The 27,852-nt window shown below is 39.6% G+C and overlaps 1 protein-coding gene across 7 annotated transcripts; it reads left to right on the top strand.

The window, feature by feature from the left end:
- Positions 1–261: 261 nt before the first annotated feature.
- SLTM (SAFB like transcription modulator) lies at positions 262–27,175 on the top strand. Of its 7 annotated transcripts, none has more exons than XM_074599790.1 (21): positions 262–667; positions 1,385–1,472; positions 10,165–10,229; positions 10,535–10,720; positions 11,145–11,192; positions 12,197–12,224; positions 13,566–14,034; positions 14,600–14,649; positions 16,883–17,001; positions 18,644–18,793; positions 18,885–18,994; positions 19,083–19,162; positions 19,572–19,663; positions 19,866–20,029; positions 21,114–21,288; positions 21,897–22,021; positions 23,199–23,366; positions 24,233–24,547; positions 25,009–25,147; positions 25,995–26,152; positions 26,520–27,175. In XM_074599790.1, the coding sequence occupies exons 1-21, from the start codon at positions 473–475 to the stop codon at positions 26,626–26,628; spliced, it is 3,033 nt and encodes a 1,010-aa protein (XP_074455891.1). In that variant the 5' UTR covers positions 262–472; the 3' UTR covers positions 26,629–27,175. The 7 variants fall into 7 exon arrangements, with proteins under 7 accessions (XP_074455891.1, XP_074455888.1, XP_074455886.1 ...); XM_074599787.1 differs by having other exon boundaries at positions 19,083–19,243; XM_074599785.1 differs by having other exon boundaries at positions 19,083–19,243; positions 24,997–25,147.
- Positions 27,176–27,852: the final 677 nt, after the last annotated feature.

The following is a 27,852-nucleotide window of genomic DNA, read 5'->3' as shown; positions in this document are numbered from 1 at the left end:
CAGCTGCGTAAAGTCTTCGAGCAACAGCTCTCAAGAGACACCGGCGAAGCACAGCCACTGTAACCACAGTGCCTCCTCGGGCCGCCCCCGGCCCAGGAGCCGCTGGCATCCCCCCGCCTCAGCGCAGGCCCCGCGCCCCCCGCCAGGCCCGGCCACGCCGCCGCCCGCACCGCCCCGGGGCACCTCATGGCTCTCAGCGCCGCTCCTTGCAGAAGCGAGAGCCCAACCCCGAGCCGTGCCGAGCGCCGGCCCGGCCTTCCTGGGCGGGTCCGAAGCACGACCCAGCACCCCCCGCCCGGCCCGCCCGCCCGCCGCCAACCTCTGGCGGGGAGGTCCCGGCGCCAGGTGAGCCGCAGCGCGCCTGCGCCGCGCCCGCAGGTCGGCCGCGGCCTCCATCCGGGTACTGGGCGGCCCGGCCGGGCGCGGGGGGGGTTTCATTGTGCGTGCAGCTGCCGCGCTCAGTCGCTCTAAAATGGCCGCCGCCGCCTCCTCTCCCGCCGCCGCGGGGGCTCCCGCGGCACCCACCGCTCCGGCGGCGGCGGCGCTGCCCCCCACGGAGAGCAAGAAGATCACCGACCTGCGGGTCATCGACCTCAAGTCGGAACTGAAGCGGCGCAACCTGGACATCACCGGGGTGAAGACCGTGCTCATCTCCCGGCTCAAGCAGGTGAGAGGCCGGCACAGGCCGCGGGGGCCGCCTTGGCCCGACCCGCCGCGAGTCCCGGCCCGCCGTCGCCGGCCGCCTGGCTCCGGGGGCGGGGCCCTCGCGGCCCCGCCGGCTGCCCCCGGTGCGGGGGGCGGGACCTCTCCCTGTGCCGCCGTTGGTGTCGGTGCCGGGGCGAGGGTCTGCCGTGCCCAGGCAGCCCCGGCGGCACGCCCCTCTGGGCCGCCGAGGCTGGGCGGGAGGGGCGGCGGCTGGGCCGGGTTCGGTGTCCCGGGCGGCGGAGCTCGCCCTGCGGCCTTGCGGCCCGCCCGCCGCCCCGGGTGCCGGAGCTGGTCAGTCGGGCGGGCGGCGGGGCGAGCCCCCGGGCGAGTCGGTGCTGCAGGGTTTCCTCGCTTCCCTCCCTCCCGTTTTGGTGCTGCCCTTCATGCCATCGCGGATGCCGTAGTGGCCTTCTAGTGTTATGTTTCCAGAGAGAAATGTGCCGATCCTTGATAAGCTGTCCTTTGAAAATGTCGTTTTAACAGCTTAAACTCCTGCCATTATTGTTAGTGTTCCCTCCCTCTCCTCCAGCTTTAAGTGAAAGGTTTAGCCCAAAGTGTTTTAGAAAATACTATTGAGGTGGAAAAAAAGTAATAGTTTGGCTTACTGACTTCTGCTGAAGTCAAATTGTCTAGCTTCCCACAGAAATCCATTAAAATTTTTATTTTTTGTCTTGTTCAGGCTATTGAAGAAGAAGGAGGCGATCCAGATAATATTGAAATAACTGTTTCAGCTGACACGCCCACCAAGAAACCGACTAAAGGCAAAGGTTAAGATACATTGATATACATTACATTCTTAAGCAGCTTTTGTTGCACATATCACCTTAAAGAAAGAGTGTGGAACTGTGGCCTGTAGTTTGTGTACAATTGTGACTTTACTGTTTATGACTTCTGTCATGTAAGGCATCTTTTGCCTTACTCATCTGTTTTCAGTTGCTGTATAGGCAATGTATAGGGATGCTGGGTGTATATATGGAAAATGGGTGGGTTAAGAGATGTGTTACGAGGTAGTGGCTGTACTGCCCGCAGATCCTGGAGACTTGTGCTGTGTGTGCTGAGGCTGTGTAGATGTGTGAGATTTTTAGAATGTTTTGTGTTAACAGAGGTCCTGAACATGGAGTGTTACAGGTGCAGAGCAGATGTAGGGACTGCCGTGCAGCTCTGGTGCTGGGTATCTCTGTAGTGTCCACGAGTGTCTGTGCAACAGCGCAGGGAGAACTAAGAGGTGGTTTATCCATGAGAAGGTGCTCAACCTAGGCCAGTGATGAGCGTATGATAATATGTGGTAGGGGGTCACTGCCTGGAGAGTGTTGTGTGAGTTTATTAGCGTGCTTTTTACTGAAGGCAGGATTTATAAATACAAATTTCCTGAATGGGCTCTGAAGGCTCACTGTGAGATGTCTAATCAAGATATTTTGTTTTTTCTGTTGTGAAAAATAATTACTTAGATTCTAAACCAATCTGTTTGGCAGTGATTGTGTTGGCTCTGTTTTCTTTTGCATAAGTATTTAAATATTGTTTTGTGAGTTTGGATTCTTGGGTGATTTTTGTTTGTGTTTTTGTTTTCTGTTTTTCTGGGAGCATCCGTAATCAAGTAATACTGGGAAAGGAAATGTCTGTTTTATGCATAGCATTCTTCATTGAACGTACACGCTAAGAATCCTCATACATGTGCTACAGATACCTGTTTTGTAAATGATCAGTCTTGGACTACTGTCAGTTGTCTTAGGCTGAGTTTTGCGGTGGAAGTGGTTATTCATGCTTTTGTCTGGTGCTGTGAATGGGGAATTTAATAATAAAATCTATCTGCTTAGAAAGTTTGAATAACTTGTCTGTACTTTTGAGACACTAGAAAAGTGAGAGGAACTAAACTGTTTCACAATGCAGTTTTATTTTCTTCTGTGACATTACTTTATTCCCTACTCTGGAAAGGTAACTGATGCTTAAGAAAACTACTTGGAAGCTAAATAAGGAAATGCTTCCCCAGTTTTTCGTGTAGAGATCTGAATGGCTACTTGTTTTGCTGTGATGAGCGCTTCTCTTATCTGCTGCTTTTCATCCTCCTGTTCTCCAAACTAATAATCATGATGTGCATAATATTCTTGAACTGGCTTCTTGTTTAGTTAAACTATTTTGCTTCTGCAAAGGCAGTTTGCCTACCAGCGATGCTGCTGCCTGAGGCAGGGCTTCACTAGCTGTTCCCTGCCACCTCTTCTGTGGAATTGAATCGTAAGGCATATGTCTGACATGTACGTTCTTGGTAAACCTCAAAGTAAAATACGGCGTTCATGAAGTTCTTATCTGCTTGCTCTGCAAGCTCAAGAGTTTTTCCTCATTACTTCTTGGATTACAAGTCTTATGAGCAAATTTTGTGCCAAAAGTATGAGAGGTTCATGCTGTATTAATCTGCAAGTGTGGATCAAGAAAAACACATTAATTTGTGTAGGGAAAATCCTTTTGATCTTATTGGTTTACTTCTAACTGTAAGAGAGAATATATTCTTTCTTTTTAACTATTCCTTGTACGTGTTAGTGTCTGATTCTGATGTTATCTCCCTCTCTGGTGCTTTTTTATGAAATATGTTACTAGTAACCAGAAAATATGTCTCAAAACTTGGAAATCTAGCACTTCGAAAATTCATTCCCTAGTGTGTCACTAGGAAACTTTCAAAGGTGTGTGGGACATATACGCCCATCGACTGAATTCAGTAGGACTGAGTTTTCACTTAAAATTAACTACCTTGATCCTCCTTGTGCTTGTACACACTCTTCACTACTAGTGGTGTTGCCTCCTTCACTGATTTTGCCAACAGATTGCTCTAGGCCTTTTGCTAATGCTTGCTTCCCCTCCGCCCCGCTGCTTTGGACTAATACTAATGGGTCTTTAATTAATTTTGCTGCTGTCCTGCAGTAAAATTAACGGCACTACTAGTCCTGTAGTATTTTTTTTCCCTATGCTGCTGTTGCTGTACAGAGGAGGGTAGGAATACAAGATGTTTATTGGGAGTTACGAGGAAAGGCCAAGGAGTGGGAGTAATGGATGAACCTCCTCACAGCAGCCAGAGAGAGGTGAATGGGAGGGAGGAAGGAGCTTTCTCTTCCAAAACATCACAGACTGTGTCAGATGGCTATCGGTTTTGGATTTGAATGTCTTCTGTAGCTGGTTTTACTGCAACTCTTAAGGTCTGTGGAAAAAGGGAAATGTTTCATTCCCTAGCACTGTCTGTTAGAAGAACTTGATCTGGAAAATTTGATGCAGGCTGAATTAGAGGGATTCCCCCTCTAATATATATGTGTGTGTGTGTGTGTTAGAGGTATATTTGTTTTCCCTCTCATTGCTCTTTTTTGTGTGTGTACCTTCACAAAAATGGAGACAAATAGGAATGAGGTGAAGGGTGTGACTTTCTTTCATAGAATGGGATTTTGTTATGGCCAGAGAAATTGATTTATCAGCTGAGTATATACTGCAGATTTTTACTGGGCTGTGACAAGCTTTTGACGATGATGATACAAAGCCAACTTGATATGAGATAGGGAAGAAACATCTGTAGAACACTGAGTAGAAGAATAAGGCCTTGACTAAACTGGTTTGATTGTAGACCTTCTTTGTCTCTTAAAAAAAAAAAAAAAAAAAACAACCCAGCACCTTGCCAGTGTCCCGTACCAAGTTCTGCAGCATAAGATATTGGATGAAAAAGGAGTCATATTTAAAATTGGGCATTTACTGACTTGCCCAAAATTGAGATAACACAGAGGGAGCCACGTGGATCTTCATCAGGAAAGTGTATAATCAGAGGATTTTGCATCACAAGTTAAAGAATGCTTGCAGAAGGATTCTGTAATCCAGCAAGAATCCTTGATTGATCCTGTATGCAAAGTTAGTCAAAATCTAACACTTTTTCCAGAAGCTAATTTAATTAAATATTTGGGATAAAAAGGAACTGCAGAACAGTTAATTGGAAGAGCTATACATGTAAATTGGTTTTGCCAATTAAAGTTTGAAAGCTTAAAGATGGAACAAATACGAAGTGTTCCATCTTTAATGGCCTCAACTGTGCCTTCTCCACCCTGGAATTTAGTAGCTATGGACAAATTTTTCTTTTGGTAAAAAGATGACAGTTTTTAGAAAACGCTGTTCTTTTCAAGCCTGAATATTCTGCTGCTTATTCTGCACTCCAGAGGAAGTTACTTTACTGCTAGTTTGAGACATTTTTCAAATGCTTCTGAGGTGAACGTTCCTTTGAAGTATGTGTGGTCAAAGATACTCTAGTGTATTGATATATCATAACTTGGTGATTGAAAGTTACTTTTTTGCCAAGTGGATGAAGAACAGATTTTAGGCTAATCAGTTTTAACCTCAGTGTATTAAAGTGAGAGAAAAGATGTTTATTTGCTGCTGCTCAGGTTTATAAGATTTAAGACACTTTGGATCTTAAGTACTCTTCTAGTTTCTGACTGAATTTCCAATCTGTCAGTACTGTTTCTTAGATCAAATGCTGACCAACTGGCAGTGGCTGGCTTATACCGTTGCCCAAATAATTTTGACTTCTTTAGTTAAAAAAATCAACCAAAGTTGTACACTGTTGGCCTTCAAAAGGAGAGTGGAGCAGGGGAAATAATCTGTCGTGGTGTCACCTGTCCTTCAGGAATATTAAAGTAAATGTTTTAACAAACTGTCAATTCATTATTTGTTAGTCTGTCTGAGGTGCTAACACCCGTTACTATAGTTCTGTGATTTGATTTCTGACACAGTGCTGCGCAGCGAGCTTGCCCAGAGGTAGATCAGGGTTCTCCTGCCCAGTGAATTATTGCTGGAGGAAGATAGGGATTCTCAGCTGCACTGAAAATAGGTGTCTTATGTCACACATGTTACACAGCTGTAACCTGTGGGATGCTAGTACAAATGCCTTGATTTTAATCTTGAATAATGTGAGTTTTCAGGTTTTTCTAAATAAATACTTTTGTCAACCTGCTTTTAAAAATTCTTTTACTTTTTCAAGGCAAGCGGGTAGCTACTCTGTTGCTGCGTCTCAGTGGCTGGTTCTGTTGATCTGCTTTGCAGTTGCTGAATGAAATTGTAAAGATTGAAAAGTGACTTTTCCAAATGTTCTTGGGGGGGTGCCTTTGTACACAGTGCTGTTGCACAGCTAATTAGGCCTCTTATTATTACAAGGTATGTCTGTCTTTAATTGACTTACAAAGTAGGTTTGTTAATTTATTATCATTTCTAGGTATCTGACAAGTGCTGTTCTATCACTCCATATATCCTTGCAAAGTTTTAAGTATTTCTGTCAAGATGGAACCAACTGTTGAGACCCTGCTCTTTCTTGAGTGTTTTACTCAAGATACAGTACATTATAAGGAAATGAATACATTTTCCTCTTTTGAGGAGAGATGTAAGTTATTTGTAAAGAGAATATTCCTTTTAAACTAGACTTTCTTCTTGCATGTTTATGAGTAGATGATGTATAGAAAAGAATCTTTCTTTGGAGGGAGGGAATTATTAAGCTAAAATACCTGAACTCAGTATTGATAATAGACATTTAAGACATTGTAAGTTGTAATCAACACTTGAAAAATAACATGCAGACTGAACCTTAGAAGTGCTTTGCATAGGTGGTTCCGATATTGTAAAGTCGTTTTCATCATTTAAATTATGATATATCCTGCCTTATTGAAGCGAGATATAAATGGCATACAACAAACTGTAGGTAAGGCTTCCATGTGCCCTCAGATAGGAAGAGGTAATCTTGCCAAATACTTCCTAAGTAATTTCATTGAGGTGGGGGTGAATGATATCTCTAATGATCTGCACTAGAAAGTGTTATGAATGTTTAATCACGTGATTACAAATGGTGGCAAATCTTACGAGCAAGTTGGTGATTCTTTAGAGAGTATCTGACTTTGTGAAGTACATCCTTTATAAAAACCATAAATGACTAAGAACAGTATACTGCAGACACTGTAGAAGACTTAAATGGTACCATAGGGTAATGAGAATATACAGAAATGTAAAAGGATAATTTACTTTTGTTAATATTGTGGCAAATTATATTATTCAAATTTCAGCAGACCTCTTAGCTAAATAATGCTACAAAGACTTTATTCCACTGTAAAGATTTTCTTTGCCCTTCCTCCTTTTTGCTTCCCATTCCATGATTTTGATGAATCTTTAGCATCAGGTACAACAGAACCCTGTTGTGGGTTTCACCAGGAGTATGCGAAGAAATGCAAACACTAATTCTTCAAAAATTTCGTGATGAGCATGTCACTCTACTTCTTTATGAGATGCAGATGTCTAGTTTGTTTAAGACTTGTCTAAAATACACTCTTCTATAATTCTGTATACACTCAAGTAGCCTGAATTTCTCGTGTAGAGGACCATGAATAGGTAGAACAAGCTTATGGCACTTGTAAGGCTCGTAAATGAGATGAAAGCTAAACCTGCATAATGTTAAACTAACATTTTAAAGGTGTTTTAAGTCTTCTACTTCTAAGGAGACTATTAATTCTCTTTGTAAATAGTCTGTTGGAATTTTGTGGTGCATAGCCATTGCCAGAATAGGGATTGAGCATGGCTTATGAAGGAGTGCCATCATTCCAAGGTAAAATGGTATTTGTGGTGTTAGGCACTCAGGTTTGTGGTGAGCATTGCTTATACCACTGGCGTTTTCAATAGCCACTGCATGGATAAACCTGTATGTAAATTTTATCATGTGCTGACAATTTATATGACTTGAGACTTACTGTGCCTGTTGTCTGCAGAAGGTCCAGCTGTTCTGACTGTAGTTGTTAACATACCATTTAATCCCAGTTACTTGTCTTGAAGTGAGATGGGTCTTGAATAAGTTTACAGAAATGGTCAGTTTCTGAAAGGTGTTTGTTGCAGTCTGACTTCAGTTAGGTGAAATTTGAGCCAAGCGTGCCTTTCAGTAGCCCATTGTGGTTGAGTATTAGTGTGGAAAAGTTTTGAATGTTTGTGGACCCTGGCTTTTTGGTACTGTACCAACATCTGAAAAGTATCTGTATCAGAACCTTGAAGTGCCACTTTTGAGCAGTGTGGCTCTAACCAGATCAAAGTAACCCGAAAAACAGAACTGAGAGGGAAGGCAAACTTCCTACCACTTTCTGGCTTGAAGCTGAAAAGTGAAGGTCATTGTTCACATCTCCTTATGCCTTGGAATACCTCTGGTACTCAGAGCAAATGGGACTTACTGCAAAGACAGACAGACAAACTAATAAAAGCTAATGAAAACATGTAATTCATGTCCAGCTTGATCTAGCAGCAAACAAAAGGTATGGACAGCTTCATTACTGAAAGGTATAACTTCCTCTTGATGAGGAAGTGTCAATAAAATATAGTTCTCTAGCTGCCGTTGCAGGATGGTGGGACTAACTTGAGGTAGCTTTGTCAATTTTTTTTCTTCTTTTCCCTCTAAAGTCTGGGTTCTAGTTCACCTGCCAGATTTCCTCAGGCAAAATGAGTGAATTTAAGTAGCTTTCATGACGGTACATGCTAGATAGTTGCTAAATATGTCTAGCATCTGCTGTGCGTGTTTGCCTGTCTCTGTATGCTTAGCTGGATATGGAATGCAGGAAAAACTCGAACTTTCAGGTTTGACAAACTGAAGAACTGAAATGTGAGGGGGGGTAAACCATAAAAGAGTGGAATGTGTGCAGAAATCCTTGCTTTCTCACTGCTTTTTACTTATATTGAAGTTATCTGTGGCTGTAGATGTTATCACAGAATGCTAAAATGGTAATACAAAATTTGGGTTGGTCTTGCTTTCAGGCATCAGCTGTGATGTGTATCAAAAACTGTCCTTTGCAGTGTGAGTGCACTCTTCTCTCTAAGGAAAGCTAACTTCCCTAAGTATGCCCTGTGCTGCTGGCTTTTTGCACCGAAATCTCACAAATCTATTGCATTACAAATATAAACCAGGAAGGTTTTGTTTTAAATGAAGTAAAAGCAGCAGCAGGGTCTCTTTGTGCATTTCGATCTGAATGTTTAGATCTCATGTTTTGCAGTTGTAGAAATAAGTTCTGCCATGTGTATTTACCTGGAGACTAGTGTGCGCCTGAATTCAAGCCAACAATCTGCTGTACATAGGAGTACTGTCAGAGTGCTGCCTTGCTGTCAAATGAGGAAAACCAACTGGAATCTAAGTAAAAACAAAACAGCAGTCTCTCTTCTTGCCCTGTAGTTGAGCAGTTTCCAGCTTTGAAATGCAACTTAAGAACTGTGTATGAAAGACTATGGAAATTAATTGCTGACAAAAATTGAGTGTTCCAGGTAGCAGAAATATCCATACAGCATCAAACTTTGGCTAAGGTTTTTCTTTTCTATTCCTCTTGAATATCTATAGAATTGATTTACCTGTTCATAGGAGGATGAAGGGATGAGGGAAGATGTGATGTCAAAAAATAAAGCATTAAATGCTGATCATCACTGCCATCTCATTTCCATCTGGAATTGACACTGAGTTTCAGGACAAGATAGTAAAGCCACTTCCTAATAGAACTGCTTTTGTACCTTGAGCTACTGCAAACCATTGCATAGGCTAATCTTTGATAGAATGAATCAGAGAGACAGAATGCCCTACAAAGGGTGTGTTTGTGTGGAGATATTTATATCTACTGTTCTTTGGTCTTGTTTTTGCAGAAGGCTGAGAAAGTTCAATGGGTTCCAAAGGGAACCGTGTCTAGTCATCATCTCCACAGAGCCATCTTTATTGGCGAAAAGTGTGCATGTGCTGGAAGAACAGAATTCTAAATGGAACATGCCCTTTACAGTACAGTAAGGGCAAATAGAGAACCCGAGTGCTTCACCTGACTCAATTCTTCTGCTGATTGTTCCCTCTAGTGATGAAAAGCGCTGAAAAAGGTGGTTTGGAGAAGCTGTGCAATTGCCATGCTTGTGGATACTCAAAAACAGAGCTAGATGAAGCCCTGAACAATCCAGTTGTATTTGGAACTTACCTCTGCTTGTGAGCAGGAGGTTGGATGGACTAGACGGCCTTTAGATCTTCTAACCTAAATTGCTCAGTGATGCTAATTATCCTATAAAGTCAGGCCTTTCAAAGTCTTAAATTGTAAAGTCTGGTTAACTCCAGTAATTCTAGAAACGTACACTTTAATGTTCTCCTGAATTCTGTTATCACTCGAAGTAGAAGGATTCGTATTAAAATCACTAACTTGGATGTAACTGCCTGTTTATGCAACAGCATTGATTGTTCATGCTCACTCAACTGACCTTTTTTTTGCCTTTTTATTTTGAAATATTTTGCATTTATATTTTTGAATATAAAATATTCAATTTTGGGAGGGTTATGTTATAGTGAACAGTTCAGATAAACTAGAGCATATAGAGAATAATAAACTAAGGCTCAAACATAATCGTATTGATAGAAAGTCTGCTCTGCCTAGCAGCTCTAGTCATAAGCATATTCTGTCATTTCAGGTAAAAAGCAGGAAGCTGATGAATTAACTGGTGATGTTTCAGTCGAAGATGATTCCTTTGTCAAGGTAATAAAAGTATGTACATTTTTTTCCTTCCAGTTTATATTTAAGTTAAATATTTGGCTTTATTTACCAAAAAAAGCTTCCATTTTCTTTGCGCTAGTTTATGTGGAAATTTGGAGCATTGTTTTTACTATGTTCACAGCTGGGATGCCTAAGGGTGTGAAGGTGTGGGGGTTTTTAAACACGCTATGAAATTGTATTATAGATGTGATAGAGTATTTTGCAGAATCGGTGACTCTAGCAATGAATTTCTCACAATACAGCTATTACCCTTAGTTATGCCAAATATTTGTTGTTCACACCAAAAGGAAAGTGAAATGGAGACTCAAGATGCAAGTGATCAAGATGGAAATGATGAATTAAAGGACTTTAAAGAATCTGTTGAAGATGAGAACTTGAATTCTAAAGAACTGTCATCTGCAGAAAAGATAAGATACCACGACCTGGAGCCGGCAGAGACAACAGAAGATGCAGAAAAGGATTCTGAAAGTCAGGTACTTCGTTGTATTTTACATGCGTTTTTATCAGCAAAATTTACATTTTTCTTAGCGTATCTGTATTACTAGGAAGTCAGAACTAGTTTTTCAGTTTGTCTTGCTTATCTCTGAAATATAATTTGGTACTTTTTTCTTTCTGTTCTTTTTGACTTGTGTTTGAATAGTCCTGAAACAAATGTGGCATTGGTTGATAAAATTCTACCACAGTCCAAACAGAGTTCCAGTACTAATAGTGACATACATAATCTGAACACTGAACTGAAAGATGCAAGTCATGAGAACTGCTCATTGATGATCACCTTTTTGAGTGTATATCCACTTAACTAAAATGTTTCCCTAGTTAACTGAATCTCTTGACTCTCTGAATGTTTGAGTGTCTTACAAACAGTTTGCTGAGCAAGTCCCTTTTATGTTCTCATAGGAAAATGAAGGTCAAGACATAGAAGATTACACTTTTCCGACTGTCCATGTAAGTTCCACATCAGTTCTGTTAAGCTGATTCTCATGTCTGTTTAGTTGGAAAAGATCACTTTAGATTGGCTTTTTGTTCCAGCATGCATCTTAGAGTCAGATGATGTAATATGGTAAAGGTAAAGAGTATGGGAAGCTTTCATTCATATTTTTAATAATGCAGATAATTGTGATTTCCAAGTGAGGTGTCCTATTTGAATGCAAATTCCTGCCTGCAATTTGGCAGTTTTCAGTGCAAAGACTTAGCAAGGAATAGTTTTCCAACTCTCTTAAAAACACTTTAGAGGGCTATGCCAAATGCTAACAAATTATATACAGCCTATACAGGAGTTCAGAACTCCTGTTTTGATGTAGAAATTTACATTTGGAGAATGTTTGTGGGGCAGCTGGGAGGGGCGCTGGGGTTGGGTTTTTTGTTGTTAATACTAACATCTGTAACATCTTTAAGTTCAGAAATTCATTGAGTTACGTGGAGTTGATGTCTGAAAAGGGACATCTCGTGCAGCATATCTTGCTCAGTGAGGGTAATGATAAATAAGTAAATACCTATTAAAATCACAGTTTCATTTTTAAGTACTTAGTGGAGGAAGTCTGCCTAGTCTCCGACTTCTGTCCTAAGCTTTTAAAGCTAGCGATGGATTGCTTGCATTTCACTGAAAGTAGTAATCAGCAGTATGACATCCATTCTGAAGGCTTTAGCAAGACATGGGACAGTTTAGAAACATCTGGTTGAGTTAAGGGGTGGGGTGGATGGGAAGAAAATAGCTGCATGTTCCAACCAATTGCGAACTGCAAGTGTTGCAGGTAGATACCAGTGAAGCTTTGTACAGTGATTTGACAAGGGAGGTGCACAGCTTTGGTTTCTAGATCATCTTTTCTTCAGAAATAGCTTTCAGTTCATTAATTTGCCTTTAGACAATAGAAATTCTGTGGAAAATATGAACCGTTCTGCTTAAAGTTTTAAAGTAGGAGACATTTAGTCTTGACTTCCTTTTCTTGCAGGATGGTGAAGATGAAGAAAATGAGAAAGGTATGTTTAAAGTTTAATAGAGTTCAGAGGTCTTTAGTCTGGTAGAGCAGGCAACTTTCTCTTGTAATATTCAGTCTCTTTACTAATAGTAGGCTTGTCTCCAGTACTAAGCATCAGTTGTCTCCTTATTAAGCTCAGCGCCTGGAATCATTGCAGTCAGTGGATTTATTTCACTCCTAAGAGTTATTTTACTCTTACGAGTTGATTGCAATACTTATCAGTTACTGTGGTGGATGTATTATATAGTTGTAATACTATGATCCTTAATAAAAAAAGCATAGTATTCAAGGACTCTGATTTTAACATACGGTAAGTCTCAATGCAAAAGCTTCCACCTTGCACTGCAGTAACTGATGTTTAATTGAATGAAACGATACACCCTTACACTGAACTTGAGCACCCAACAAACGTATGGACCGTCATATGCTTGGCTTACCGTCACTTAGAAATACCAATTGTATATAGGATGGTAAAACAAGTGTTTGGAAACGTGTGGAGTGGCTACCTTTTTTTTAAGCTGTGCTCATTAGTGAAACTATAGAAGGAATGTAACACATTTGGGCAAACAGACTTCCTGGACAGAAGTCTTAAGGATTCTACATATTGTGGACTAGAAAGGACATGGAACACCATCACTTTACACAAGATGGAATAAACACATTACTGAAGTCACAGGATAAAACCACAGACTCCATGTTTACGAGGGACCCTATGGCTGAAGTGTCTGATCTGCGCAAATCCAAGAATACGGTTGGAGATGCCTATGGGGGACTGAGATGGAAAATCCATCCAGGGGATGAAGACTGAGAACCACTTGTCTACGAACTCTGGATTAAAGCTCACTCCTCTGTTCTGCAGCAGCCTTGTACAGCTAACTTTACTGCCAAACTACTGCAAAAGCATCAGCGTGGAAGACTGGCTGAAATTCTCCAAGACTGTAATTCTTTCGGATTTGGGAAGGTTAGAAGTCCTAGAAACAGGAAGATTCAAAGGCAGATTAAATCAAACTGTGAGCGTCCAAAGCAACTATTTTCTTCTGGAACGCTAAATCCTAAACTGGAAAATGGATACTTCTTATGAAGAACGGGTATCTCCAGGATGGAACCATATTCTCCCTCCTAATGTTTTGGTATTTGTCTCTAGAAAATGTGTTTTGCCATGAAGAATAAGTGATCCTGGGTAAAGGATTTATATTTGTGTTAATACACCTTGTGTTTTTTTCTAACCTTCCATCAGTGCTAATAACTGGCTTTGTATTTTCTAGGTCCTATTCTAGCTTATGCATATGAAATTGTTTAAACTTCTTGTTTTGCCATATTTATTCCTGTTAAATCCTCTTAGATAAAGCAGGTTCTGGTGATGGTACACAAGAAGTATCTAAACCTCTTCCTTCAGAAGAAAGCCTAGCTGAGGCTGATCACACGGCTCATGAAGAGATGGAAGCTAACACCTCTGTGAAAGAAGCTGAGGATGATAACATATCGGTTACAATCCAGGCTGAAGATGCCATCACTCTGGATTTTGATGGTGATGACCTCCTAGAAACAGGTAAAAATGTGAAAATTACAGATTCTGAAGCAAGTAAGCCAAAGGATGGGCAGGATGCCATTTCACAGAGCCTGGAGAAGGAAAGCAAGGACTATGAGATGACTGAGAACCATAAAGATGGTAAGAAGGAAGACTGCCTGAAGGGTGATCCTGTCAAGAAGGAAGCCAGAGAAGGTTCAAAGAAAGCAGAATCTGGAGACAAAGAAAAGGATACTTTGAAGAAAGGTCCCTCGTCTACTGGGGCCTCTGGTCAAGCAAAGAGGTTTGTTTTTCTATGTCAGTTCTTTACGATACTGAGTACCAGCATTCAATAAGATCACTCTACATTAAGGGGGTAGCAGCAAGAATCGTATAATTAGTATCCTATGCTCCTGCCTATAGATTTTTTTGACCGCCATAAGTTACTTTTTAAAATTCAAGATCTTCGTATAGACACTATGTCCTACTGATTGCATTGTCGAATTGTCAGCATTTATTTATTTTTTTTTCAAATTGACGATTTTTTTAAATGTCCTTGTGATGATGGTAATGAACAGCTATCAGTTCTAAGAACACAAAATGAAGTCAAGTCCCCGTCCTGAAATGTGGAGAAGATTGCCATATATCCACTGAATAGAGTTGTCAGAAAATCTAGATCTTCAGGCATCTTGGGGAAAATCAGTGCAAGAATCCATAAGGGAATCATTTGTTCAAATATACAGTCTAGCCCTTTTTTATTTTTATTTTTTGAAATGTTAACTTGTGTATTAGTATTAGTAGTATAAAATGCAACACTTACCAAATTCTGTGTTTTCAATTTTCTTCTGATTTTTAATTTGCTTCTCTAGCTCTACTAAGGAATCCAAAGAAAGCAAGACGACTTCAAAGGATGATAAAGGTAACTATTACAAATTAAGGTAGTATTGTTTTGACTTGAACTAAATGCTTTCCTGTTTGAGAAGTTGCTTGCCACGAACTAAAATGGCTCGTATAATTGAACTCATCCATCTGTAGTATATTATGCTAGTGTCATTAACTATACATATGTGTGTCTATGTTTTTTTTTTTCCTCCTTATGCCAGATTCCTTGTAAGATCAAAAATATTTATTCTAAAGACTCAGTGAAAATATATTGTCCTATTTCAAAATACTTTTGGGAGCATATTCCACTTAATGTTTCCCAAGTCTTTGCTTTGAGAAGGTGTAATTTTCAGATGAGCCTGCTGTAACTTACATATAATGATTTGGGTTAGAATCACAGAATGTGTTGGGTTGGAAGGCACCTCTAAAGGCCATCTAGGCCAACCCCCCTGCAGTCAGCAGGGACATCTTCAACTAGATCAGGCTGCTCAGAGCCTCATCCAGCCTGGCCTTGAATGTCTCCAGGGATGGGGCCTCCACCACCTCTCTGGGCAACCTGTGCCAGTGTCTCACCACCGTCATTGCAAAGAACTTCTTCCTAAAGTTGATATTGTACACAGTACAAGCAAAAAATGACTGCAAGTACTTAAACATAACACCAATGAAAATTTCTGTCTTGTTTTTCATTGTAGTTCATTTTTAAATAAAGTGAACTCTCGACCCTGTATAATGGCTGGGGTGCCAGACAGCAAAATTGCATTTGTGGCTGTTTAGTGCATTAAAGTTGGACCTATTTGTCTACCTTGGAGTTTCCATCTGTTACCATAAACCCCTGCATTATGATTACCAGAGTGGAGCTCAAGAGCACATTCATGTCAGCAGTTACATTGATGCTTCATAGTTGAGCAAATGCATTTGCATAAGCTCATGGGTCTCCTTGTTTTGCCTACTAGCTCTCTGCCAAAAACCTTTGTCGCAGAGTCTCTTGCATGTCTCTAATGGGTGAATGGAACTTTACCTGATAAATGAATTTCTGAGGAGAAATTTTTGTGACGGACATAATCAAGTCTTCTGTAGATGCGTGTCTGTTCATTATAGTTATATGCTTACCGTGAAATTAAATGAAGATACAGCAAATCTACTTTCATGTAGCTTATATGATAACTGTAACAGTAACTATCATAAGGCTGTTTTAAAATACATAGCCGAAGCCAGTATAATGGCTCTTTAATGATATTTAATGATATGCTAAGTGTATCTTGATATTCCTTAATATCTCAATAGACCGTGATAATCCTAGTTTGATGATAACTGAGATTTGTTGCCTTTTGCTTTTAGTTCATCCTGACATATTAAAGAAGTAAAAGTACTCTTTTTTTCCTCAAGGTGGTTAAATTACCTTTTAAAACTCTGCATACCACCAGATTTTCTAGCTGTTTACCTGGAGATCCTGTTCTGCTCTTGCCCATATGACTGGCTACAGTTTAACATACTCAAAAGCAGTTTATACGTTTAGCAGCAAACAACAACAAGCTGAACTAAATAAGACTAAAAGATGTTGGGAATAAGATTACATGGATCTCGCGTTCTCAGTTCCATGTTATTGCACAAATAGCTGCTATGTTGGGGGGGGGTGTTGATGTTTAGGGCACATAAACAAAAAATTCTGGCTTTTCTTTAGTGTTTTCCTTAGTATGTGGGAAATGATTTTGGTGGGTTGTGTCCAGTTCTACCATCCAGCAGTATTTTAAAAAAGCTTCTCTGGATGGAGGGTAGATACTTCAAGAAGTTGTGGAAATTGAGCATGTTATTCTGGAGGCTGGGGTTAATGAAACAAAGTCTCCTCTATTTACCTTTCTGCCATCTCTTTGGTAATGTCAGTACTGTAAAGACGTACGGTGAAGAACAAGTGTTGGGTGCTCAAAAAATTTCGTGGATGGAAGTTAATTGATAACAACTGGAAGTTGAAGCTAAATGTACATACCCAAATGAGAGATAAAGCATGCCTTTAACAAAGAATTGTATGATTTTTCTAGCTCTGTTGTTCGGGTATGAGTTAGCCCAGCTGTTGGTCTCAATACATGGGTGAAATGAATGAAATCTTATGGCATATATCTTTTTTATATAGAAGTCTTTTCAAGAAAGGTAACCGGATAAACAGTTACTTAAAGGTAACGGGCTAAGTTTCTCTTTTCAGCAACAGTTTAGTTCAATATTCATGGTACCTTTGTCTCCTTAATTTTTTGGCTGTTTTGTAACACTTGTTTCAGGAAGTGCAAGCAGTGTTAGTGGTAGCAGTGGAAGTTCAACTAGAAACCTGTGGGTTAGCGGACTGTCTTCCAACACAAAAGCTGCTGACTTGAAAAATCTCTTTGGGAAATACGGAAAGGTATTTCATGGGGTGTGATACTGTGCGTGTTCTGTCTGCCTCTTCCCCCTCCTCTATTCAATTATGCAAATTGAGTAATACTTGATTTAAATTAATTTCTGAGATGAAATGTCTAACCAGTGTCATCTAACAAAACCCAGTACTTTTGCATCTAAAGTGCATGCTTACAGGAAGAAGCCTATGTTAATTTTATATGAAATTTTTCTTCCTGTTGAGGTAAGATAGAAGCAAAAGAAATGTCACAAATGAGACTGGTCAGGACTGTCTTTAAAAATTTTTTAATAAATTAAAATTAAATAATGATGGCTGTGTTCTTTTGCAGCAACTGTATTTAACCATGAGTGTAAGATAATGTGCTAACTAGTACAATTGTAATATAACCAGTCTTTATAGAACCTGCAGTTGTGGGAGACTTTTAAAAATGTGTTCTGAGGGCTTATGAATGAGAAAAATAGGTTAAAAAAAAAAAAAGTGACAGTTAATCTCTGTTCTTTTAGGGACTCTTTTAATGACTTAATGAGGTTTGTTTTTTTTTTTTTTACAGGCTGCTTAAACAAAGCCTGTCTTCCTGGATTTTGGTTTAATTTAACATACAAATTCCATAGAACAGTGCAGAATCCATATAAGCTAAGCAGTCTTCTGAAAACAGTTTTTTGTTGCACTTGTTCTCACTTTCTCAAAGAAGTTGCTGAAAACTATACGAATTCATAGTTTTTATATAAGCCTGACCAGTTAAGACATTAATGCATCTTGGGAACTAGTTAGAACCTTAGCACTGTCAATATCAAGTGTGTATACTGATTATTGGATATCTGGTTTTTCTAATAAATTTAGTAGGTGATTTTGTTTAACGCCTTCACAAGTGTTGAAACCTGAGAGTATATTTTGTTAAAACTTCAAATTCTTTGGCAGTTTTTGTTGTAAAGTTGCTTCGTACCTGTATTTACTTAGTTTCCCAGTTTTAAATTAATTGGGAAATATTTAGGGCAATATTTAATTTCTAAATGACTGTACCATTATAGGCGGCTTGAAAGATAAAATTGTCGCACTAGAGCATGACGAAGACTGGGTCCAGTAGTTATAGAAATTCTAGCAAGGATCAGGAACACAAAGTTTAATGCTTCCTCAGAAGCAGCTGTCAAAGAGCTGGTTGCTAAAATTGCTTAATTGACGTATTTGCTAGATGCCTTTGAAGAATTGGCTCCTTACTAAGTTACTACATAATACTGCTTAGACCTTCCTGCCGTTATTGGCAGCTGCTGACTGTTTTGGGGGGGGTTATCTGTCAGAGATGTCAAGTTCAGATCCAGTGGTGTTTCTGTGAATGGATTTTGACGGTGACTGTCAAAAGAAGCATTTAGATAATGTGCCTGAGGTTGTGACTGGTCAAAACAGGACGTAAGCATTAATATGCCTTGATGTGAAAGGCGGGATAAAGTTCTCAAAGCTGCAACTTCCTTTGGAATTACACACTTTTGAAGACTTGGAGTGTCAGTCTTTCTAGTGGGGTGGGATTTTTGTTGCTGTTGGGGTGGTTTTGTTTGTTTTAGCTTTTATATACTACGGTAACAATATTGTTGGAATACCGTTGCTTCCCTACTAGAAATGTCTCTCAAACGCTAAATTTTACCTGTTTATGTAGGTGCTTGGTGCAAAGGTGGTCACAAATGCACGAAGCCCAGGGGCAAAATGTTACGGCATAGTAACAATGTCTTCCAGCACAGAAGTGGCTAGATGTATTGCACATCTTCATCGAACAGAGCTGCATGGACAGCAAATCTCTGTTGAGAAAGTAGGTTTAGTAAGATGAAAACTCTTCCCAAAATAGACCATCTTATGCAAGAATCTATAGTAACCTATTTGCGTTTGGAAAAAAAATATAGGTGAAAGGTGATCCCTCCAAAAAGGAGTTGAAGAAGGAAAGCGACGAGAAATCTGGTTCGGGTAGAAGCACGGGAGATAAGAAGACTGCATCAAGTGATAAAGCTAGCAAGTAAGAAATTTCACATGTCTTCTGCAGTTGTGAAAATCCTTTAGGTTGAATTTTTCTCATTACATTTGTGTATTTCTTTCCTAACAAGAACTCCATCAGCCAAAAAAGAAGAAAAGAAATCTGAGAAATCTGAAAAAAAAGACAGTAAAGAAGCCAAGAAAACAGAAGGTAAAGATGAGAAGAGTGATAATGGAGCAAGTGGCCCTAATCAAGAATCCACTAAAAAATCTGAAGAAAAGAAAAGAATAAGTATGCAATATAGCCGTGTTTCCTCCTGTTGAATCTGTGTGTCTGACTTGTTTTGGGGGCATGTTCTTGCTCTTACCGGAAACCAGACAATTAAACACCTGCTCTTTTTAGACTCCAGTAACATGTATTACTTTAGAGCTGATGTTAAAGCTTCCGTATTTTATATTGCTAGTTAATTCCAGACATGGTATGCTTCTCCCACCAGTAACAGTTCAATGTAGAGACTTAGAAATTTCACCAAGGAAAATCTGTAATAGGCAACTAAGCTGTGTGTGTGTTTTAAACCTTTTTTCTTTTTCTTTTTTTTTTTTCTCCCCCCCTTCACTAGGTGGTAAAAGCCCAGGTCAAGTTGTAGTTTTAGACCAAACAAAAGGAGACCAAGGCCACACTAGGACAGTTAGAAGGGGAAGGTTTGATAAAGTAAGTATCTATAGATTTGATACTACCTTACAGTTGATACTTTTACTGAAGAGTCAATAAACTATTACAAACTGTTAAGCTTAGATAGAAGCTTGGTATGGTTTGGGATAGCTAAGTAGTTAATGATACTTGAACATAGCATCCAGAAATCTCCCTAAATGAATGAGACTTCTGAAATAACCATTGTAATCTCTATCTATAGCCACAGATATTGAGGAACAAAGAGCGTATTATCCAAGATAAAGTGAAATTCAGGGAATACAGGGGTAGAAAGGATATCTTGCCTTTTGAAAAGATGAAGGAACAGAGATTGCGAGAACACATGGTTCGATTGGAAAGAATACGACGAGCTGTTGAACTCCGAAGGTAGTAATTCAACTTTTTGCTAAAGGCTATTTTATACGTTATTGATCAGATACTATATTTAGAAATCTAATTAGAATGCATTCTGTCAAGCCTTTTACTCAGATGTTAAAGTCTGGGACTCTACCTAACAGTATCTTTATATGAATTAACAGACTCCAGAATTTTTGTTTAATCTTTTAATAGCCATATATGTACACCCATAGCTTAGTGTTTGTTATACGGGGGGTGTATCTCGTGTTACTGCATGCCAGCTTTCTTTTTGAAAAGATGAGAAACTGACTAGGACATTTGGCCAAAACCAGTGTTTGGGGTTTTTTTGTTTGTTTGTTTGTTTCTAAACAGAGAACTGTTGTATGTGATTTACTGTATGTAAATGATATATCAAGCATAATACAAGCTTGTCCCTTTGAATAAAAGGACAAAATGGCTACACTATTCTATTCTGCCCTTTTCATATGGCCAAAAGTTTGCAAAGGAGAGTTAAATGACTTGTGGTGTTAGCTGGATTTCCCAAGGAATTCCCAGCAAACATAAAGCTTAAAGGTGTAGCTGCCTTTCCTGCTCTTCGTAAGCTGTACTATAGGAGGTGGGAAGAAGAAAGCAAAACTAAGCTGTTGACAAGTATACCTAACCTGTGCAGGTCAGAGTGGTCATGTTATTCTGTCTTATTTTTGGACAGAAAACAATAAATAATTCTTTTGTTAGCTTCAAGAGGGCAAGAGCTAAAATAGCAAGGATTTTTAAGATCCAAATCATAATCTTTGCTAAGCTGCTGCTGTTATTGTCTGTAAGATGACAACATAAAAATATGAGTCCAGCATAAAATACATCAAGAATGGTGATTCTTGGTATAACTTTTCCTAGTATCTGTTGTCTGCTTAAATGATTTTGTAGAATATGCTAAAACCGCTTTGGCTACTTGGGGCTAAAGGGATTAGAATTCTGAGACTTCTGACTTCAAGAGCTTACTCTCAAATAGGTTTTTTTTAATGTCTCTGCCTAAGGTGATGTTAGTTTTGGATGAGAAAAATTTTCAGATGAGTTTCTGCTACCTCTCTTTTTTTTTTTTTTTTTTTTTCTTTAGGCGAAGAGAAATTGCTGAGAGGGAGCGTCGTGAGAGAGAACGCATACGAATAATGCATGAACGAGAAGAATGCTTGCAGAGAGAAAGGGAACGATTAGAAATCGAAAGGCAAAAACTAGAGAGGGAAAGGATGGAACGGGAGCGTTTGGAAAGAGAGCGTGTTCGCATTGAACAGGTGTGCATATTTACATTTTGGACCATGGTGCGATATCATTTTGGAGTATAACCCAGTTTGCACTTGCGGTGAATTTTTCTCTTTGCCCTTCCACCCTGGCCAAAAAGAACTAACCAAACATTGCATAGTCTGCAATGTACAATGCTAATCTTTATCTTGTTTGCTTGACTTGTGGGTAATTTGATGGCAAATTCTTGCTACTGGTTTATGCAGTGGCTATACATGTCTGTCTTTAAAATTGAAGTACAGCAGATAATATTGCCCCTACTAGTCTTCCATAATTTTACTAGATTTTTCCTAGCGAATGTCACTGCAAACTTCATGAGGTGTGTTTCTGGGCAACAGATACAGTAGCAATACAAGAAATTGCCTAGAGATATTTCTATCTAACAGCCAATAGCTTCTCCAGATCTGTTGTCTGCTTTTTTAGACAAGTATTCCTTATGTTCTTTAATCTTAGATGCTATCCAAGGATGAATTGTATCAGATAGCCTTTAACAGAAAACTACCAAGTATTAACTCTGTGTACTTGCTGACTGTTCTATAGGTATCTTTAATCAAGAGCTATTTTGTTTGTTGAGTTTATTGACCCTTCCCTTTCATGGTAGGAACGTCGAAAAGAAGCAGAGCGTATTGCTCGTGAAAGGGAGGAACTTCGTCGACAACAGCAGCAACTTCGTTATGAACAGGAAAAGAGGAATTCTTTGAAACGTCCCCGTGATGTAGATCACAGGTAATCTAATTCTCAAACAGTTGTTTTACAGCATTTAGTAAAAAGAAACAACTACTAGTGTTGTGTCAGAAATGCACTTGACCTGAAACAAGTCTTCACAGAAGAACTAGATTTCTGCTATTTTTTGGTTTTGACGTCAGTTTATGCCAAGCATGAAGCATACTTTATCTGTAGGAGAGAGTTTTGAAATAAGAGAAGCATCTCGTGAATTAATTCTTATTGTATGAAAAGAGCATAACACAATTCAGAGCATTTGCTGAGAAAAGCTGCTGTTCTTCTGCCTTAATGCTTGAAATTTCTACCTGCTTCTTTGTTAAGAATTCACGTTTCTGGTAAATGGATGGTTCAGGAAGTCAACGGGATGGCTTTTAATTTTTACTGAAGCTGGTGACATCTATCATGAATTGATAGATGGCTTTGATCCTTATTTGATTATAAGAATAGGACCAAGACCATAGCCATAAATCTGACATGTCAGTGGTACAACGTCCTAAAGGTTGTACAGTAGCAGAACACTAATATTTCTTCACCAGCTTCATTTTTCAAGGCTACTGATAATACACTTTAGTATCTCACATTCTTATCATAGAGACTGCGTACCTGAATGTTTCTAGTAAGCAAGGCTGTGACATTTCCTATACTATTCTTTCCTGAGAAAGCTGTTCTGATCTGTGGGTGTTCTGGTTTGGGGTGTTTTGGTTTTGTTTTGGTGTGGTGTTTTTTTTGTTGTTTTTTTTTCTCTAGAAGGCATTTTTTTTCCCCCTAGAAGGCTGTTTACAAGGCAAAATTTTGCTGTGGTGATGTTTTGGTTTGGTGGTGTTTTGGGGTTTTTTTGTTAGTTTTTTTTTTTGGTAACTGCCCGACATGGTATACAATTGCTTAGATTTTATTATTATTTATTATTTATTTTATTATTATTTATGATTTATTTTATTATTAGATTTTATTGATACTTGTCTCTTTAATTTGCACTTCAAACAGAGGGGTGTTTTGGGTTGTTGGTTTTTTTTCTTAAATGATTTTGTTCATTACTGTTGAAAGAGTCTACCTTTGTTAGTGGCTTTCCAAAGGTCAGATGAGCCTCTTTAAAACAGACAACTGACTCAACAATTTTCTGGGTATTAGGCTTTGATTTGGATACGTGTAGCTGACGAGGGTTCATTTGTTTTGCTTAAAGGAGAGACGACCCTTACTGGAACGAGAATAAGAAGATGGCTCTTGATACAGATGCACGTTTTAGTCATGGTTCAGATTACAGTCGCCAGCAGAACAGGTTTAATGATTTTGATCACAGAGAACGGGGACGATATCCAGAAGGTTCTGTTCCCTCATCGTCTTTTGATAGGTAAGTTTAGATAACAGGGCAGGTATTTGCCTGCCAGCATTACTGGGGATTTCACTCTTAACTATTCAAAATTTAAAATAGTGCTTTATACGCTTCTGATGGAAGAGAAATTGCAATAGTGTCTTGAAATTTCTTGTGTCTTCAGGACTGGCCATTTATATTATGGAATCCAGTCTGCTTTTCTCTGAGGACTTTAAATCAGCTGCCTGGTGGTCTCTCTTTTGGGGTGACATTTTGAAAGATTTTTTGTGATTATTCCTCTCAGATCTAGCCATAAGTGGGTTCCAATGGACTAGATCTGTCCTACTCGGTAACTCCTCTCCTTAAGAAGCAAGGCTAACAGTAACTGGTTCAGTGGGAGTTGAGAGTGTTATTTGCATGAGTCACATTCGTCAGGGTCCATGCAGCTGTGCAGTAAATGCTGGTTACAGATCTAACTTAATGTTTCCAGTAGACATCTCCAATAACCATTAAGACCACAAAATTGTAGCTTCTACTTTTATGCTGCAATGAACTAGGATTATATTTTCTAGCTGACTCAAGAAATTTAGCATTCTCTCTGCTTTGTACTAGGCAAGAAGGGAGGCCCTACAATTGCTTAAATCATACTGACCAAAATGCGAACAGATAAATGCATCAAGAAATGTTAAACAGGCTGTAAGAACTCAAGCTCAAAGTTATATTTGTAGGAATAAATATAATTTGAGGTGGGAAGGATCTTTTGAAATATATACCACATATATAGTAATAAACATGTAATGTAAAGATTAATAATATCTTTGTATACTCATGCATGTGCTTACGTGTGCAGAGAAATGGGAAAATGGGAGACAAGCAAATGACTTCTTCCTACTTTAACAACTTAGGCGAGAACGTTTTGTAAATCAAGGTGAAGCAAAAAAGGCTCGCCCAACAGCACGAAGAGAAGAGCCAGGGTTTGAGAGGTATCCGAAGAACTTCAGCGAGTCCAGAAGAAATGAACCACCACAGCCAAGAAGTGAACTTCGAGATACGGACAGACGAGAAGTGCGAGGAGACAGAGATGAAAGAAGAACAGTGATAATTCATGACAGACCTGAAATACCGCATGGTCGACATCCAAGAGAGACTGGTTCAAATCCCCCTAGGCAAACAAATTGGAAGAGCGAGGGAAGCATAAGCACAGACAAACGGGATGGCAGGTAAATTTGCTAACAACAAACTAGTGAAGGTAGTGACTCTCAAAGAAATTATCTATAGTAGCAATTCCTCAAGAACTGATGCGTAAAGAGAGAACAGACCCCTCTGAAAGAATGGCAAAGTCACTTTACAAAAGCATTGGAAAAAAATTGTGTGTAGGTTGTCACATATGCTAAACAGCATCTGTAAACTTGATGCCGACTCCCAGCAGTCTGTTCTTAATCATGTGTAGCAACATATAGTAAGGAGGTTTTTGTGCAAGAATGCAGATGTAAACAAATAGCATGTAAGCTTTAATTATTTAGAGAGCCACATAGATCTAAAAGAACGTTTCTAAGAAGCTAACTGCAAGTTGCTAGGAACCTGAAAAACAAAAAGGAATCTTTGAAGTCTGCATGTGCTGTGATTTGGTACCCATTCTATTATACTGAAACCAACATTTTGATAAAAGCAATTTTTACAGAGGCGAAAGGCCAGATCGGTCAGGAAGAGAAGTGTCTGGACACGTGAGAGGTGCACCTCCTGGCAGCCGCAGCAGTGCTTCTGGGTACGGCAGCAGGGAAGGAGAACGAGGCGTGATGGGAGAAAGAGGTGGAGGACAAGTGAGTCATCTTTCTGTGTTTGCATGCATGAGTGAGAGACGAAGAAGGCAAAGTCATGCTGGACAAATGACCGTATAGCATCACATAAATCATTAATGAGCAGTCTGGCTATTTTCAAGTTACTTTCTTTATTTTAAAGGTTCTTTTTTGTTGGGTTTTCTAATAAGCCAAGAAACTGCATCAAACATACCCAGCTCTTCTTAGGTCTAGCATCTTTCAGGCAGATCAGAGCAATACCTGCATGAGTTGCTGATTAGGCTTTTAAGAATTTGTTGTCATCCTGTGTTTTCAGGGTCAACGTTCCGCTGCCTGCTACTGCCAGTGCAGTTTGTCATTGTCACCCGTAATGTGCTACTGAGAGAAACCTTCTCTAAGACTTGCCTTCAAATTCCACAGAGTAAATGCTCCATGCTACTAGATCCTGAAGCCTTTTAAAAAAAAATAATAAAAAAAAAATTAAAAAAAACCCCAAACACACACACACACAAAAAAACCCCCCCACACCAAAAAACACCACCCAGTGTTTCTCTTTCTGTAGGTGTATGGAAGATGCTTGTCAGTGATTATATGAGATCAGGGCAGAACTGGGAGTAACGTATGAGTTCGTGGAACTTCACTCCCTGCATACCCATACAGTTATTACTGGAAAATAGTTCCTTTTTGTTATCTGTCCTGTTATTTTTAATAGGATTCTTGTAAGCGTGGGTTAGCTGACTGAAATCTTAAAAGATGCTTGACTCTTGTATATTATATATCTAAGCTGTAAGCGTAACTTTCCTGAAAAGCTCGTTTCCTGTTGATAACAAAATACGTTTTTCATTCTGAAACTCTCTCACTTTCTTACTAGCACTATAATGAGGACAGACATGTTGTCGAACGCCACAGTCGTGAAACTGGACCAAGAAAAGAATGGCATGGACCTAGTTCTCAAGGAAGCGGGTATCATGACACAAGGAGAATGGGAGACGGCCGTGGAGGAGGTGGCATGATGTCTCCACATACAAGGTACAAAAACTACTCCTTCCACGCAATTCCCTCCTAAGCTCTCAGAGCTGTGATTGCTTGGGCACTAGAGTAGTCTCGGTACAAGCAGCGTGACTTCCTGTGGGTGGGCTGCTGCAGCAGAACATAGAACCCCATCTTTCAGTGCCAGCATGTGGCCCCACGTTGTCGTGTTGCCAATGGCAGTATCATTCCGCTGCACAGAAGCCAGTGACTTCTTGCAAAGTCTCTTTTCTTGCATGGTTTCAAGTCTCTTCTGAGACTTCATTTAACAGTTGAGTGATATGAGAAGTAACAATGTTCTTGCCTGTACACCAAGAGTCTAGGTACTTATCGTAACTTAACGCTTTTTTAAAACCTTTGTTTCCAGTAACTCCTCACCAATTAATAGAGTTGTACAGATCACAGGCAATTCCATGCAGAGGGGAAGTGGCTCAGGATTTAAGCCATTTAAAGGTGGACCTCCACGAAGATTCTAAGATCTACAGCTGCTCGGTTTCAAGATAACTTATTGAAATCTCTTGTAAACTTTCTCTGATTAAAAACAGGAAATCTTGTCTGGAAATCCTGGTTAAATTTTTTTAATTTAACATGATTACTTTCCTCTCAATTTTGGAGGCATTTTAATAGTTACGTTGTAATTTTGGATAGTTTTTGTGTATCTTTGATAAGCATTTTCCCTGAGGCACTAGAGCTGTGTAAAAACAAATTGGAACCAAAATATTTGTTAATCCTGTATAAAAGAATAGTTTGCAGCTGTGTGCTAGTAGTTTGATTTACCAACATTAGCTCTGTGGTGTCATGCTTTAAAGTTAGCTACTTATCACAACGTACACAACTATAACCTCCATTTTGAAGGTTGTCCGGGCTATTATCTCTGCTTTCTAATTTGTAGAGAAATAAGATTGTTCTTTCATTACTGGGTATTATGTAACCTATTTTTGCAGAAGGTACTGTTACATTGAGTGCATTTATGTGTATTCTTGCAAATGTATTCTTTTGAAATAAACCTTCATATTCTGTATAGCTTCTAGTAAGTCTTTGAAAGAGTCTTTGGGGAAGGAGAGAATTGAACAGACGTGTTCGTGTGTAGCAAATCAAAACACGGGTGCCACTAGCTTCCAGCTAAAACTTCTTTAATTGTCTCCTTCACTAATATTGAATTGAAAATCTAGAAATCTAGAAGCACCTTTGCTAGCTCAGGAAAGAGTAGTACCAAAAAGTACAGGAACGCTCATGGGAGGCCTAAAGAAATAATTTTGCAGAGTTTGCTCTTTATGTATGGCAAAGCTGTGGCAGAACTCTGACAGCTGATGTAGCCCAGACGCCCAGGAATGCACTCTGTTAGAGTGGCCGGGGAATCCCATACACACAGCCTTGTTCCGGGCCACCCACAGCCCTTCGCTCCTGGTCTCAAGCAAAAGGGATGCATTTTTTTAAACCTTTTGGGTTTGTTTAATGTTGAATGGCCTACGTTAAATCTTTCTTGAGCAGGCCCAATCAGAAGTGTTAGGTTGTCAGTCCGAGACGTGTTTGTCACCCAGTCAGCATAAGTATTTAGTTACAAGGCTGTTGTTCAGCACGTGAAAAAAAGAAAAAGTGCAAATCTAATCTACTACCCAGCTTTATCAACTTGGGTAGTTACAGAAATGAACAGAGGACCTTGCTAACAGAACTTAAGAAGAGCTTGTAATTTAGTATTT

This window comes from Larus michahellis, chromosome 9 (genome assembly GCF_964199755.1).
Source record: "Larus michahellis chromosome 9, bLarMic1.1, whole genome shotgun sequence".
Classification (NCBI taxonomy): domain Eukaryota; kingdom Metazoa; phylum Chordata; class Aves; order Charadriiformes; family Laridae; genus Larus; species Larus michahellis.
Note: the sequence above shows the minus strand (reverse complement) of the source record. Positions and strands in the feature narration are given on the sequence as shown.

What these genes read in the sequence shown, in the direction of transcription:
- SLTM (XM_074599784.1), top strand. Translation starts at nt 473, where the DNA reads ATGGCCGCCGCCGCCTCCTCTCCCGCCGCCGCGGGGGCTCCCGCGGCA. An exon ending in GAAACCGACTAAAGGCAAAG is followed by an intron (nt 1,473 to 10,164) that starts GTTAAGATACAT and finishes CTGTCATTTCAG; the next exon opens with GTAAAAAGCAGGAAGCTGAT. An exon ending in AGATGAAGAAAATGAGAAAG is followed by an intron (nt 12,225 to 13,565) that starts GTATGTTTAAAG and finishes AAATCCTCTTAG; the next exon opens with ATAAAGCAGGTTCTGGTGAT.